At 40.3% G+C, this 14,015-nt stretch overlaps 3 protein-coding genes across 3 annotated transcripts; 1 reads left to right on the top strand and 2 right to left on the bottom strand.

Moving 5' to 3' along the window:
- Window positions 1–422: 422 nt before the first annotated feature.
- On the bottom strand, window positions 423–3,561 carry LOC126783411 (bifunctional TH2 protein, mitochondrial-like). The gene is made up of 6 exons (XM_050508876.1): window positions 3,291–3,561; window positions 3,113–3,221; window positions 2,342–2,632; window positions 1,815–2,235; window positions 1,452–1,718; window positions 423–1,295 (listed from the first exon to the last, which is right to left on the bottom strand). The coding sequence occupies exons 1-6, from the start codon at window positions 3,461–3,463 to the stop codon at window positions 847–849; spliced, it is 1,710 nt and encodes a 569-aa protein (XP_050364833.1). The 5' UTR covers window positions 3,464–3,561; the 3' UTR covers window positions 423–846.
- A 5,223-nt stretch (window positions 3,562–8,784) lies between these two features.
- Window positions 8,785–10,123, top strand: LOC126784504 (photosystem II reaction center Psb28 protein). Its single transcript, XM_050509967.1, has 2 exons — window positions 8,785–8,895; window positions 9,358–10,123. The coding sequence occupies exons 1-2, from the start codon at window positions 8,820–8,822 to the stop codon at window positions 9,825–9,827; spliced, it is 546 nt and encodes a 181-aa protein (XP_050365924.1). The 5' UTR covers window positions 8,785–8,819; the 3' UTR covers window positions 9,828–10,123.
- A 472-nt stretch (window positions 10,124–10,595) lies between these two features.
- On the bottom strand, window positions 10,596–13,008 carry LOC126784101 (subtilisin-like protease SBT1.2). The gene has a single exon (XM_050509595.1). It carries the CDS (start codon window positions 12,903–12,905, stop codon window positions 10,596–10,598), a length of 2,310 nt encoding a protein of 769 aa, XP_050365552.1. The 5' UTR covers window positions 12,906–13,008.
- Between the last annotated feature and the right edge of the window lie 1,007 nt (window positions 13,009–14,015).

The raw sequence follows: 14,015 nt of genomic DNA, 5'->3' as shown, positions 1-14,015 counted from the left end.
TAAGTCTAAACCAATGTTACATCCTACCTCCTGGCTCTGGGTTTAAGATAGACAGAATTCCTATGCTTCGGTTTCATGGGCTCTGAATCATTGCCTTGATTCTCAAGGTACCTAATGTGCTTTGATTTGGTGAGTTCTTGCCTGATGTACAAGGGGGTTCTATATACCAAAAGCAACGGGTTATCTCTACAAGTTATCAAATTTTTTCAACAAAAGTTTCATAACCAATCTCATTACAAACAAAAATACTAATGGTGTTTAGAACAGATACAGTTTGACAGTCTACGCCTAACACACGTACCCAAGATCAAAAACAAAAACCCAAAACTAACAAGTCAGATGCTATACCCATACCCGAAGCCAAATTTGAGGATTAAATGAAATACCAACTGAAGGAACTATCTGCCTTCTTTCACATAAAATTGGTAAAGAGTAATGTATCTGTAATTCATAATCTTTCTTGATGAAAAAGCATAGTTGAATCGATGCAACTGTATATAGCATGATCCACAATGTCAGAAAGAATACCCAATATGAAAGTGGGCAAAAGAATAAAAAATCTGTGGATATACAAAAATTTCTAGACATGAAATCATACTGCTAGTCTTCTTCTCTTTCTCTCTCCTGTCAGAAAGTTTCCAGTGAGATCTTTCTCGACACCAGCTCTCAATGTGATGATGGCATGATCCTACTAAGATTTAATGGTTTTTCTCTGGCAGTTACTAAGGAGAAGAGAAAAGGTATGGCTGGTGGCACTGAAATTAAAACTCGGCCACCAACTGTCTATATATGGTCTAGCTACTACCACCAATTTCTCTTCGAGTATGTTCTAACAATATGAAAAGATTATGAGGGGGGAGGTGCATATGTACCTAAAATGAATGCGTGTATTTCGGCCCAGCTAGAGACTGTGTACAGAGTGCCAGACAGTGGTTTCCATTGAGAGGAACCGTCTTCATCTGCAGCACGTTGTCTCTGCCGCTTCACCAAGCCAGAGAATAATGGGACAAAAGAAACGCCAAAATGATCACCTAGTCTCCTTAGGGATGAACTTGAGCCGATTACTATACCAATATCTGCTTGAAGCAGACAAAGGAAGTCGCCCACTGATCCTCCGATATAAACTGTCAAGTGCTTGTGTTTGTCTTCTCTACTCTTGCAGGGACCCTTTAGGATGCCAGTGAAAGCTTGAAGCTTATCCATTGGAGACTCCAACTTCTTGATAATTTCACCAGTGGTAACTGATTCATCGTAGGCCAATTCATTCGAATGTACAGTTAAGACATTTAGATCTCCTGCACAATGGAAACCAAAATGAATTTCACTAAATTGGACTGGAATCGAAACTAACAGTGCCAAATTGCAATATCAATATATATATATTAAAAAAAAAAAGACAGCTCTTACATGAATACAGTGAAAGTATATAAATGATTTTCGAAATAGTTTACCTGAAGAAAAGGCTGATGCAATGAGATCACTACACCAACAGTATGATAGTACATGAACATCAGTATTCAGGTTTTCATCCTTCACAATCTTCTGAAAGAAGCTTCTGCAACCATCCTGAAGGATGAGAGCCTGGCCAGCCCGTTTTATATCCTCCAGATTCAAACCCTTTAGTACTTCTGACTGAACCACCCTTTCATTTGCCTTTCTCTCAAATTCTGCAAGTTGTTCCAGGGCACTGCATAGATCTTCATAATGAAATCCTTCCGCTGCAAAATTTTAGGAACACAATCTTTTCATGCCATGATACCTATGAACTATGAAGACATAAACCAAATACAGTTTCAATAAATTAGCTAACAAACCTTTCTCACTGGCCACGATGGTTTCTACACACTGTTCAAACTCTTCTGTATATTGGGAGGAAAGGATATCCCATGTGCTCCTTAAGTCTGCGGAAGACAACCGGATAAGTCGGGTTTCAGATCCATTAGATTCACTCTTTGGTACTGTTCTGATGGCAATCTCTGCTAATATGGCAGAGGAATCAAATGCAGTGCATGCCAAGTCAAAGTCACAAAGTATGGTAAGATGGCACTCAGTAAAGTCATGAACCCGAGACAAAGGGACTACATCTTTCTGAGGAATTGGCAGTCCACTATTTATGATGAAATCTACTTCAAGTTTCATAGCTTGATGATACAGCTTCTCTAATATCTCAAGCTCCTCTCCGGTCAAAGACACACTAAGCTTATCTAGCATCTCTTCATTTTGTAGAGCTGTTTCCTGAAGTCAGGGTATTGAATAAATAAATTCATGTTAGAACATAAACTTAAAAGCAAAAAGGTTAAGGAAAAGATATGTATATTCAGAATTAGACATATTTCCACACCTCAAAATCTGTAGACGAGAAACTATCAATCCACCTCTTATAGATGTGACTATCATCATCAGGATCCAGAATGCCCTGAATCTCATTGCTTATATATGCATAGAGCCTAATGAAAGGAGCCACAGCAGCAAGCGTATAAGCAGCAAGTTTTGTCTTCTCAAATGGTGTTGCAATTTTACCCGGAACTTTTCCTCCTTCAACTTTCCCTGACGCTGTTGCATGCAAGAAATCTGTGTATTTGGTTGTTGCATCATTAGAAACACTCTCATCCGGAATTTCAAGTCCCCATTCCTGCATATACCACGTTCATCCAACTATATAACTATCAAGAACACAAAAAAGGGCCTAAAAAGAAGCTTGACGCTACCACAAGCAAAGCAAAACTCTAACAAACAGCAACAGTTTTCTAAAATAAAAAAAAACAAGAATCGAAGATCATCATTCCTCTTTCAGTTGTAAATAAAAAAGTAAAAATCAGATAACAACATTCCGATATAATCACGCAGTGAGTATGATGGCCCATGAGTCCAATAGTACCAGTGACATGAATAATCACATAAGAAATTAAAAAAAAAATCATCATTCTTGTACCTATTCTTCCATAAAATCATCACATAAACACCAAAATTCCACTAATTACGGAATCGAAAGTCGGAAAGTTTTCCACATCATTCCAAAACTCTAATCTAAGTAAACACACAATCACATAAAAATTCAAAACACATTGCATCAAAATTAACGAAACAAAAGAAACACAAGTCATGAAATTACCTGCATCAGCTTATCGTGCATTTGAAGCCTCTGGACCACGCGCTTCCTCAAAGCGCGTATCGCGACCTTGTCGTCGTCGTCGTCGGCGCAATCCTCCGCCATTTCATACCTGAAAAAAAAAATCAGTGATCGGCGAGTAGAGCAGGAAAAGGAGAAGAAAATCGTGATCGGAGTTTACGCGAGAGCAAAGGCCTTGAGGAAATGGAGGTCCTGAGAGACGAAATGGCGGAAGGTGTGGGAGTCGAGAGTGGCGGAGGCGAGGCCGACGAAGAAGGGAGTGTAGAGAGCGAAGACGGAGGAGTCTTTGAACTTGATCCAGAGCCGCCGTGCGAGGCCTGCTTCGTCGACCATGGCTTCTTCTTTGGATTTTGATTTGGACTGAGTGAGAGAAAGAGAGAGTTTGGGGAATTGGATTGTTGTGGAAATCTGGGTATTTATAAGGGGGTGGCAAAAATGTCCAAAATTGCGGGAGAAAGATTTTAGGGGTTTTTTTGGTTGGTTCGGTCTAGTCTTTATAAGGCTGCCGTTGGTCAACTTCACCTAAATTATGTTCATCCGTCTTCTCGATTGGCTTCTTGCCCCTTCATCGCTTTCGTCATTTTTTTTATAGGTTTGATTATTTATTTTACATTTTTTTTGGTTTCTCATAAATAGTTTGACAGAAGAGATGGTAACTTGACCAAAGACATCGTCAGAATCATGTTCACAGAACCAGACTCATATTTTCACTCCAAATTGGAACTATTGTAAAGAGCCGGAAGAGATTGGTAAAGCGAACTAAATTCGATTCATCTGTAACGTACACTTTTGTACATATCAGGCTCATGGCACTAGGTGCCTTAATGGGGTTCAGTGACCTATCGCTGTTACATACTGGACCATACATGGTAAAATGACTAATTGCTATGGCAAATTGCGTCGTGTGTAGACTTGAAATAGAAGTAAAGAACCCGTGGAAATTTTCAAGCTTTGGATTTGGGATAGCAGAGAAATGTGGAACAATACAACTGACTACTCTGAGTAGAAATTTGGACCTTATAAATATAAGCCAGAACAACTCTTCCTATAAGTTGTGCTGCACTATATCTCTTTGTCAATCTTCTATATAGAGCCGTCTGCGATTTGGGTCCGGCCGGACTTCATGGCCGAAAGTGTGCTGGCCTGAAGAAGACAGCTGATAGGTTTTGAACACTAAAACCCGCCATCATGGCGAAGACCGGGCGTATGATGATTTCGTAGGACTGAGCGTTGTGGAATACATGTCGCATTAGCAATAGACTCGTATGCATCTCTAAAGAAACGAATGAGCATCACTTTAGCCATCATCTAAGTGAGAGTGTTTTTCATACATAAAACGCTAACATTTATGCGTGTCTCGCCGTTTTTTATTACTAAATAGACAATTGTTTACTTGTTTAATGCGACATTAGATTAAGCCTCATTCATTTCGTTCAATTAATTTCTCACGACGTCAACCCGGTTCACGTCTTTCGCTCCATTAATTTACATCTTGTAACTTCTTGAACCAAGAAACAGTCCTATTATACCCTTCTGAACGCGGAGATAGTATCTCCGGCTGACTTTGACAAATCAAAAAGGGAAAATGGGTTCTCGAGAGAAAGACCTTAGTCTCATGATGCTTGATCACAAGAGAAAACTGAATTGGTCTTTTCCATTAAATTTCCCACGGTTGGGGAACATAGACATGGTTTCAACTTCACAAGTCTTTAACTCACCCTCTGACTTGGAAGAGTCGACGAGCTTCATCTTTATTGATCATCAATCCCTAATTTATCTACTACTATCTATATATGGTATCATGTTCAATTCATCTCGTGCAATGTCGTCTACGGTTTCATGAGACTCGCTTTCAAATTTTGTTGGCTTCTTGTTGGCCTTTTGCAAGAAGATTTTTATAATGTTTTGTAATATTACATTTTGTGATTGACTGTTTTCGATGGATGTGCAACTGTTCTTTTCGTTTTTCTTTTTAATAAAAGTTTCATGTACTAAGACGTTAGTCGCTTTCTCTTTATAATTTTATAATACATTTGGGGTATGCATCAAAATTTTCTACTCTTATAAAAAACACGAATCTTATGTATTCTGTGTCTCCGTCTTGTCTTCGCCCATTAAGATTTAACTATGCTCGTTGTATTTTTTTTGTTCAGTAAATTTCATGGTCTAGTAAAAATTTATTGAGAGAAAAAAATTAATCAAGAAATTATATATGTTAAACGTGATCTATTTCCATTTTCTACACGAGAATTTTTGTCGTTGAATACCTACTTCCCTATTGTTGCCGCTGCATGTATTCGTAACTCGTGTTTTGATCAAGATATTCGAGAAGCTTGGTAAGTGACTAAATTTGAAGAAACATGTACGTTGAATCTTTGGATATGCATGAAAACTTCATTGATATCATGCTGATAAAACATCGAGAATCAAACAAGCCAATAGTCCTAAAAATAATAGATGTTCCCCAAAATACTTTTCTGTATGTTAATAATTGTAAGGAAATTATTGAATTGCCGTAAAGAGTGGAAACTAGCTAGAGCCGTAGACGACACACAATTTTGGGATGATTGCAATGTACATGACTGAATAATTTTGTTTCTCAGAATTATTAACTTTCGAACAAGTGGCAGTTCATCATGGAATGGGCCGGGGATTATGATCTTGAGCAAATTATCCAAATCTATATAAAACACTAGCATGATTGCCTCTAATTTTCTCATTTGATCATGACACTAGAAATTTAGTAGGAAAGATTGATTATGTGTAGGCTACACCTTGATCTTTAGCAACTAAACTCATTATCTGTCTCACTAAAAAGGATCACATATTGTATAGCAATCAAGATTTATTAAAATCCCGTAAACATGCATGATACAAATTCAATACTCAAGTGGAAATTTGTACACACTTTTTTTTAGGGAATGAATTTTCTTCATTTGGCGACAACGTCATGCACTGTTAAAAGGACAAATACAAGAGGTGACATGACACCTCTCATACAAACTAAAACCTAAGCAAACTAATGAAACTATGCAAAAACGCATTTATCATACAAACCCAAAGTCTAAAAAAAATCATAAAAAAACAGAAAAACACTAAAGTAAAACTAAAGCGTGTAACTCTCTCTAATCTAAATGTAAGATCAAGCTAACAAATTGAGCCAAGGGCATCAATTGCGTACTCTCATTGAAAGAATGATAACGAGAAGATCTTTCCTCGTGATTCTAGAAGATCACTCACCCTCCGCCTCCTCCTGGAGGCTAGCCGCATCAGCATCCTCCGAGCCCGGCTCCATGTCCTCCGCCAGCTCCATCTCTTCCTCTGCCTTAGATTAGTAGTCCTAATGAAAGCTGCCAATGCCATCTCCATCTCCGCTGAATTTTCCAACTCCAATGGCCGGCGTGCATAGCCCTTCTTGTTGTGACAACCAGGAGGTTGACGTATACCTAACACCCTTGTAGCCGTGGTAGTGAGCCCTAGCTTGGTTGGTGATAGATTAGTCGACCTAACCTTCAATCCATGGCGACCACGCCTCTCCGACAAACCACCTTCATCCTCACGTTGATGCATGCTTCCTAAGACCAGGCTCAATCTTAATGGTTATTGAATCTCACGCACTAGTTCGGCCTGTCTGCATGCTGCAACACCGATGGATATAGGGTTTGAGAGCTTGTAGCCCTAAACTCCACCGTCGGCTCAGTAGGATCCACTAATTCCACGTGAGGCTCTTCCACCTCAACCTCCTCTGTTTCTGCCACCAAAGGACACTCCATGCCGCCATGATTGATCATCATACAGGTATGGCAACGACCTAGCAACCTTTCATATCGAAAAAGGATTGTGATCATATCTCATTCCTCTGGCGAGATGCGCAGGCAGCGCTCCACTCACACAGGGCTATTTAGAGGGAGAGAAATCCTAACCCTAACCACCCCATGATGGAAAATTGTGGGTATCAATCTTAAACACAGAGCCAATGATCTCTCCTACCATCTGAACCGCCATCGGGGTATGAAGGGTCGTCGACAGGTTCTTCACATCCACCCAAATCCACCCGAAGTCGAGTGGAACAGTCATGATATCAGGAAAACCATCATAATCGTTCAAGAGGATCATGGCACGCTAGAAACCCCCAAGGACCACCTTGTTTCACAGGATTCACATCTTTCATGTTGCAAAATGTGAACATATAACGATCACTGCAGACTTGAAACTCCACCGGCGCACTCAAGCGCCACATATATCTTATGGCTCCTCTGAAGGCGTCGAAAGGTTAAGTACGCACCGCGTTCAACTTTCCGATGAGATAGAACCGAGGAGCCACGAAACCAGCCTTTGGACACTTCATGTTTCCCAAATCGATGGTTTCATCATTAGACAGGGAGAGCTTGGCTACAACCTGAGCAGCCATAGAAGCAAAAGAGGAAGAATTCATCGTTGCCATTGAAAGATGTGCGCCGCACAACCAAGAAAAGCTAGAAAAACCCTAACCCTAGCAGCCGAGGCCTTTAGAGGGAGAGCTCCGAGAATATTAGTCGCGGTATATTTTCTTTCTCATGTAGTACACACTCTAATTTTCTAGTATATTTATATTTTATTACATTTCATCATTATGGATATAATTTCGACTTATTTTTTGGCAATTACAATTAGTGTTAAAAGAAGTTTATATGGTGTAAAAATATCAATTGCTAATTGAAACTTGACAACCTATGTTATTCTTGAAAATCAAACTCACTTTAGACAACCTAATACTTTTCTCTTCTCTTGGTTTTGGACTGCTCATCCTCTTGAGAAAAAATTGGATATTCTCAAATGTTAAGCGATCAAAATTGAAAATTATAATACCTTAATGGCTTAATTAATCATCAAAAAAGCATTACCCAGATTTCAATTGGGCAGTTGCTAGGAAGCACAGACACGCAGACAAGGGTCCGTATTGCGTGTCCGACACGGACACGGACACGAACACACTCGGACACGTGAACTCAATTTGGACACGGTCCGGACACGCGAGTGTCCGAATTGAACACGTGAGTGTCGGAATTGGACACGCGGACATGCACTAACTCATAATAAAAGTGAAAGTGCTTATGGTGAGAATCGAACATTGGTCATCCAAGGCACCCAACAACTCCTCAACCATTCCAACAGATTTAGTTTTTGTTATATTTATGCACACTTTAATATATATACATATAAATACTTTCAAATTTTTAAATTAATTTTTTAATAAATATATATATATTAAAATAATTTTAATTGACGTGTCCACCACGTGTCCGTGTCTAAAAAAAATTCTATATGCCGTGTCTACGTATCGAATCGTATCCAATCCGTGTCTGTGCTACATAGGGCAGTTGTAATTGGTTACCAACATTTATTGGGTCCTGACCCAATTCCTTTTATGGATACTTCTATTTGGCCCAAAGCTTCAGAGAAGAGTCAGCAGACCATGATCCACTGTCACAAAGACACTGTAATCAGAGCAAGTGACAATCCCTCCCTCCCATAGATTTCATCCACCAATTTCATTGAAAAGCTTAGAATGTTTTCAAGAGTGAATGGCTGTCCTTGTTACACACCACTCTCTATCCTCAAACCACAACTCCCCCTCCTTCTTAACCAACACTCTCCGCCTCTAAGTATCTCTCTTTCTCTCTGCCTCTCTGTGCTTGCAGTTGTGGCAATGGCAGCCTTGCAGTCTTCACTTGCATTCTTCTCTCCAGTCTCCCACTGTCTCCAGCAATCATACACACTCTCTGGTAATTCAATCTTCTTGCTTTTACTGCATTTACTGTGTTTCTGATCACTTTCAAGAACCCAGTACTTCAGTTACTTTAGCACCAAGCTTACTCCCTTTTGAGTTGGGTAAAGAAATTTTGATGGCTTTATGTAAATTTGTGTCAAATTTTAACTTTCTAAAGTTGATGAGAGTGGAGTTGGCAATTGTTCTGAAAGACTGAGAATTCTTTGTGTTTATGAACTTATGGTGCTTGAAAAAAAAAACTAACTAAAAGCAGTCTTGTGTTCCATTATATTAATTAATTAGATCTATTGTTGTGTTCCTTGAATTGACACAAATGTTGCTAAGCAATTCAATGACCAAAACACCAGAAGCGGTGTTTGAACTGGTCATTTAGCTGCGGTAGTACTAGAGATAGCCTTGTTGATAAGAGAGAGCATAGGTTCTAACTTTGATGATATGTGCTCTTTTTGTTGGATAGGGTTGTTACCCTGCGTGGCTCATAGAAGTGCAAAATCAACATTCAATGGCCAGTCTTTGCGCATTTCTCGGCCCCAATGGGCACCACTGAGACAGTCTATTCAAGCTTCTAGGTCCATCAGAATGATGGCGACAACAAGAATTCAATTTATCCAGGGAACTGATGAGCAGACAATACCAGATGTGCGGCTTACCAAATCGAAAGATGGTACCAATGGCATGGCTATATTCAGGTTTGAGCAGCCTTCTGTCTTCGACTCGTCTGGCGAAGTTGGTGATATCACTGGCTTTTACATGATTGATGAAGAAGGGGTCCTTTCATCTGTTGATGTTAACGCAAAATTTGTCAACGGGAAGCCTGCAGGGGTTGAAGCAAAGTACATAATGCGGACGCCAAGAGAATGGGACAGATTCATGAGATTCATGGAGCGCTATGCTAATGACAACGGCTTGAGTTTCATCAAAAGTTGAGGCAATGGAATCAATAATCTGATACTGGCTCTTCCATGGCATCTTACCAATGGTTGCCTTCTTTGAAGTCAATGAACCTCGAGAATCGTAGTCCACCAATGTAGCTTAATGTAAGTACACCATGTTCCTTCTAATTCAACCAATTTTTCTGTTATTAAGATTCATGCTTTCAAGTTAAAGAGGTGAGATATTATATATTTCGAAGCCTTCATTCTTTTGATTACTCTACTGTAATTTGAAGAAATGATACAATGATGGCTACAGATTAAACAAGTTATTCAATGTCTGTTATCATCTATCTTTTTGTTTCAGATTTCAGTCTTGTTTTAAAGACACTGGTTACTTTTTGAGCTTGTTTCAAATTAAGCCTAGGAGTTCAAATAGCAGCTCTACCTTTAGATACAAGTTATTCAATGTATGTTGTCATTTATCTTTTTGTTTCAGAATTCATTCTTATTTTTAAGGCACCGATTACTTTGTAAGCTTGTTGCAAATCATGCCTAGGGATACTATGATGGATATTGAGATTTAAAGAGGGTAACATAAACATATATCACCATTTAAACAATATAAGTAAACATCAACAAAGACTAGTAGTAATACAATGAAATCTTATACTTTTATCAGATGATAAGAAAGCATAGTTTATGTCTGAGGTTTCCTTCCCCACAAAACTAGGATAAGATATTCCCCTTGAATCTTCATAAATGTAAATCCAGTGAGTCACTAGCAATGAACTTTATAGTAGAGCTTTCATGAGCACTACCTTTAATTCCAAGTCACAGAAATGGGACTTTTGACCATGTGAAAGCTACTATTGTTAGAATTCATCCATGCCAAATGTCCTTGTGCGAAGTTCATATCTTTTCCGATTCTCTTCCTTGATGTGAACCATACCCTATAACCCAAGCTCTGGTTGATGCCTGTGAAAATTAATCTTTGAGGCTTAACTTTCACTCTAACATCCTTAGGTGCCACTACTTCCAGCAAGTAAGTCGAATGAGGACTCCCCACATTTGTTACTCGTCGTCTGACCATTTTACTTCTCATGCCGTGTTTGAAAGTTACTGAAATGGAGGGGTAATTGAGGCTGAAACCTCTATTCCTCTTCAAAATTTCCAAGCAGCTAACATTTCTGTGAGTGATTGTTAAGATATCTGATTTCTTGTATCCAAGAGTGCACAAATGAGTGACATACTCGTCTGGCCTGATGTCATAGATCAACCCCGGATCAACAGCTCTCACAGGGTTTACTTGTCCAGCTCCGATTGCAAAAACTCCGGCTGGTTTGCCTCCATCCATTATCGGATTACCTGAATGATCAGTTACATCAGCAGTCGTCATAATCGCAGATTTGACAGCTGCGGGGCTCCATTTCGGATGAGCTGAGCGTACAAGGGCCGTGATTCCACTGGCATGAGGGCATGCCATTGAAGTCCCTGACATGATAGTGAAGTTTACTCTCCTAGAGTCTTCTGGAAGGCCGGTGGGACCCATATTTTGAGGCCAAGCAGCAATAATGTTGACTCCTGGAGCAATCACATCAGGTTTGAGGATTGAAGGGTTTGAATAACTGGGTCCTCTAGCTGAGAACTGAGCTACTGCTGGTGCTCTGGACTTGCCTATAACTGTGCCTTCAAAAATAATTCTAGCCATTGGTCTCCTTGTAGAGTTTATGTAAGCCTTCAAGTGAATGGACTCTTGGAAGCCAATCAGAGTTGCAGGCAGCACATGAACATCAACCGAGTCCTCCTCCAGGTTTACCTCTGTATTGGCCAAAATCATTCCAGCCCCTCCAGCTTCCCTTACCACTTCACCTTTCTCTGCCCTGCCATTGACGCCACGGTCACAAACCACTATCTTGCCGCGTACTGTTGCTCTTGGGAGAGACCCTTTGAAGCAAAATTCACTTCCTGTATTATCACCAGTCACATAAACAACTTCAACCTGCTTTTCGGTTCTTCTGATCAACCGGTTTCCTGGGTACAGAGATTGACCATAGAGGACTTTCCCATTACCCATATGAACTATAGCTGGGAATCTTCGGTCTAATGTGCTTGCGCCGACTGTGGCAATCCAAGGAGCTTCATTGGCGACTGAGCTTTCAATTGGACCATTGTTTCCTGCTGCACATACAACTGAAATTCCATGCTCCATTGCTCGGAAACTTCCAATGGCAATGCTGTCATCGAAAAGTGGAATGGGGAAGCCGCCTAGTGAGAGGGAGAGAACGTCTACTCCATCTAAAATTGCAACATCCATTGCAGCAAGGATATCAGAGCTATAACAACCATTGAGCCAACAGACTTTGTACACCGCTACATGTGCTCCCGGAGCCATCCCTCGAGCCACACCAGCTGCATTGCCCAAAACACTTGCCATTCCGACTGAAGCACCCCCAGCTGTTGATGATGTGTGAGTACCATGCCCATGAGTGTCACGGGGAGACGCATACTCTTGAACACCATCAGGTGAGTTTGGCACGGAAGCCACACGATGGCCTCTGGTGAAGAACCTGGCACCAATGAGTTTCCTGTTGCAATTTGAGGAGTTGAAGTCCACTCCGTGTTGGCAAATCCCCTTCCATTTCTTCGGAACCCGCGGCATTCCATGATCGTTGAAGCTTGGACTCTCGGGCCAAACTCCAGTATCAAGCACCCCAATGATGGTTCCTCGACCAAATGATGACTTGTGCCAAGCACCTTCTTTCAAAGCAGGGTCAAGCCCCAAGAACTTGTAAGAATAAGTGGTGTGAAGTTGGTGAATTCGGTCAGGCCTAATCGCAATCACATCAGGCAGCATTTTCAGGGACTCGAGCTCCGACTCTGACAGCTGAGCCGCAAAGCCTTCCATTGCAGACTGGTAAGAGTAAAGAAGGCGTGAAGAAAGGTCTTCATTTTCAGATGAAACGGTTTGTTCAAGAAACGAGAGATGCCAATTGGCTTTGGATGCAAAAGAAGAGCTGGTTACACCTTGTGGGTGAAGCTGAACTATGTAAGTCTGGAGAGTGTTTGCCCGAACAGAAAGCAAGCAAAGAAAGAGTGTCGAAACGAATAGCTGGGATTTGGAGCACTCCATTGCTGCTGCTGTGGATGATTTGGTGAAAGAATGAAGGGGTATTTGAAGGAGTTGGGGAAGAACTCGTAACGGGGTTGGGGATTGGGAGGCATTGTTTCTGTGAAGTCTGAGTTGAAATACAGAACTCGTGAAAGTTAAGAGCTCTGCATCACGAGGATCTTTTGAGAAGCTGGCTCATGCACATATGGTTTTAAGCTGCTGGGAGGAGCTGAACTAATGTTGAAGACTGTGAAGAGCTTTGAGCTCTATGAAGCCTTCACGGGATGTTATGGTGAAGCTTTAATTCGTTCATATCCAAACCAGCCGTGTTATGTTCAAAAATTCTCTGAATCTTTGTTTCTCAATTTCGTAGGCTACGGAATTTTCAGTTGGTTTTATTTTTTATTTTTATTTTCATCCTTGTACTGAGAAAAGAAAACTAAGTTCGTCATTAAATGCGTGCCTCTTGTGGGAGCTCTGCATTTATGTACAGGCTCTCTAGCTAGATTTGGTTTCCATGGCTCCAAGTCCATCCACTGCAATGTAGCATGCAGCTTGTGGATTCTGACGACTAAATTACAGTTATATGCTTTTATTTGAAATCTCCGTTTCGATTTTTTTTTCGGTTACAAAAAAACTAAACAAACAAGAAAACTACCTTTTGGCCATATTTTGAGGCTTATTGGACCGTCAAATTGTCCATCCAAGCCACACCACATCATATTAAAAAAAAAGTAATCTTTTTTTTACAAAAGAACTAAAGCGAAAGCACGAAACAATCCATGTTAATACTAATAATAAAAATCTCGATTAAATCTCGATCTCGGCTTTTCAAACAGGTTTTTAGCAAATAATTTGATGAAACATTTATCTAGGGGTGGGCATAAAAAACGGAAATCCCGATCCCGTTTCGAAATTCATAAAGACGGGACGTGACGGAGGTCTAAAAACGTTCGTCCCATCCCGATCCCGTCCCGTTTCATAATAGTGGGATGGGACGTGGGACGAATAATTTATATCCCGCTTCGTCCCGTCCCGTCCCACCTTTAATGAAAACTTAAAAATTCTTGTCTATTTGTATCAAAATGAAACTAATTTTTGTTCTTAATAACTCCAAAATTATATCAACTC

This window comes from Argentina anserina, chromosome 2, assembly GCF_933775445.1.
Source record: "Argentina anserina chromosome 2, drPotAnse1.1, whole genome shotgun sequence".
Lineage (NCBI taxonomy): Eukaryota > Viridiplantae > Streptophyta > Magnoliopsida > Rosales > Rosaceae > Argentina > Argentina anserina.
Note: the sequence above shows the minus strand (reverse complement) of the source record. Positions and strands in the feature narration are given on the sequence as shown.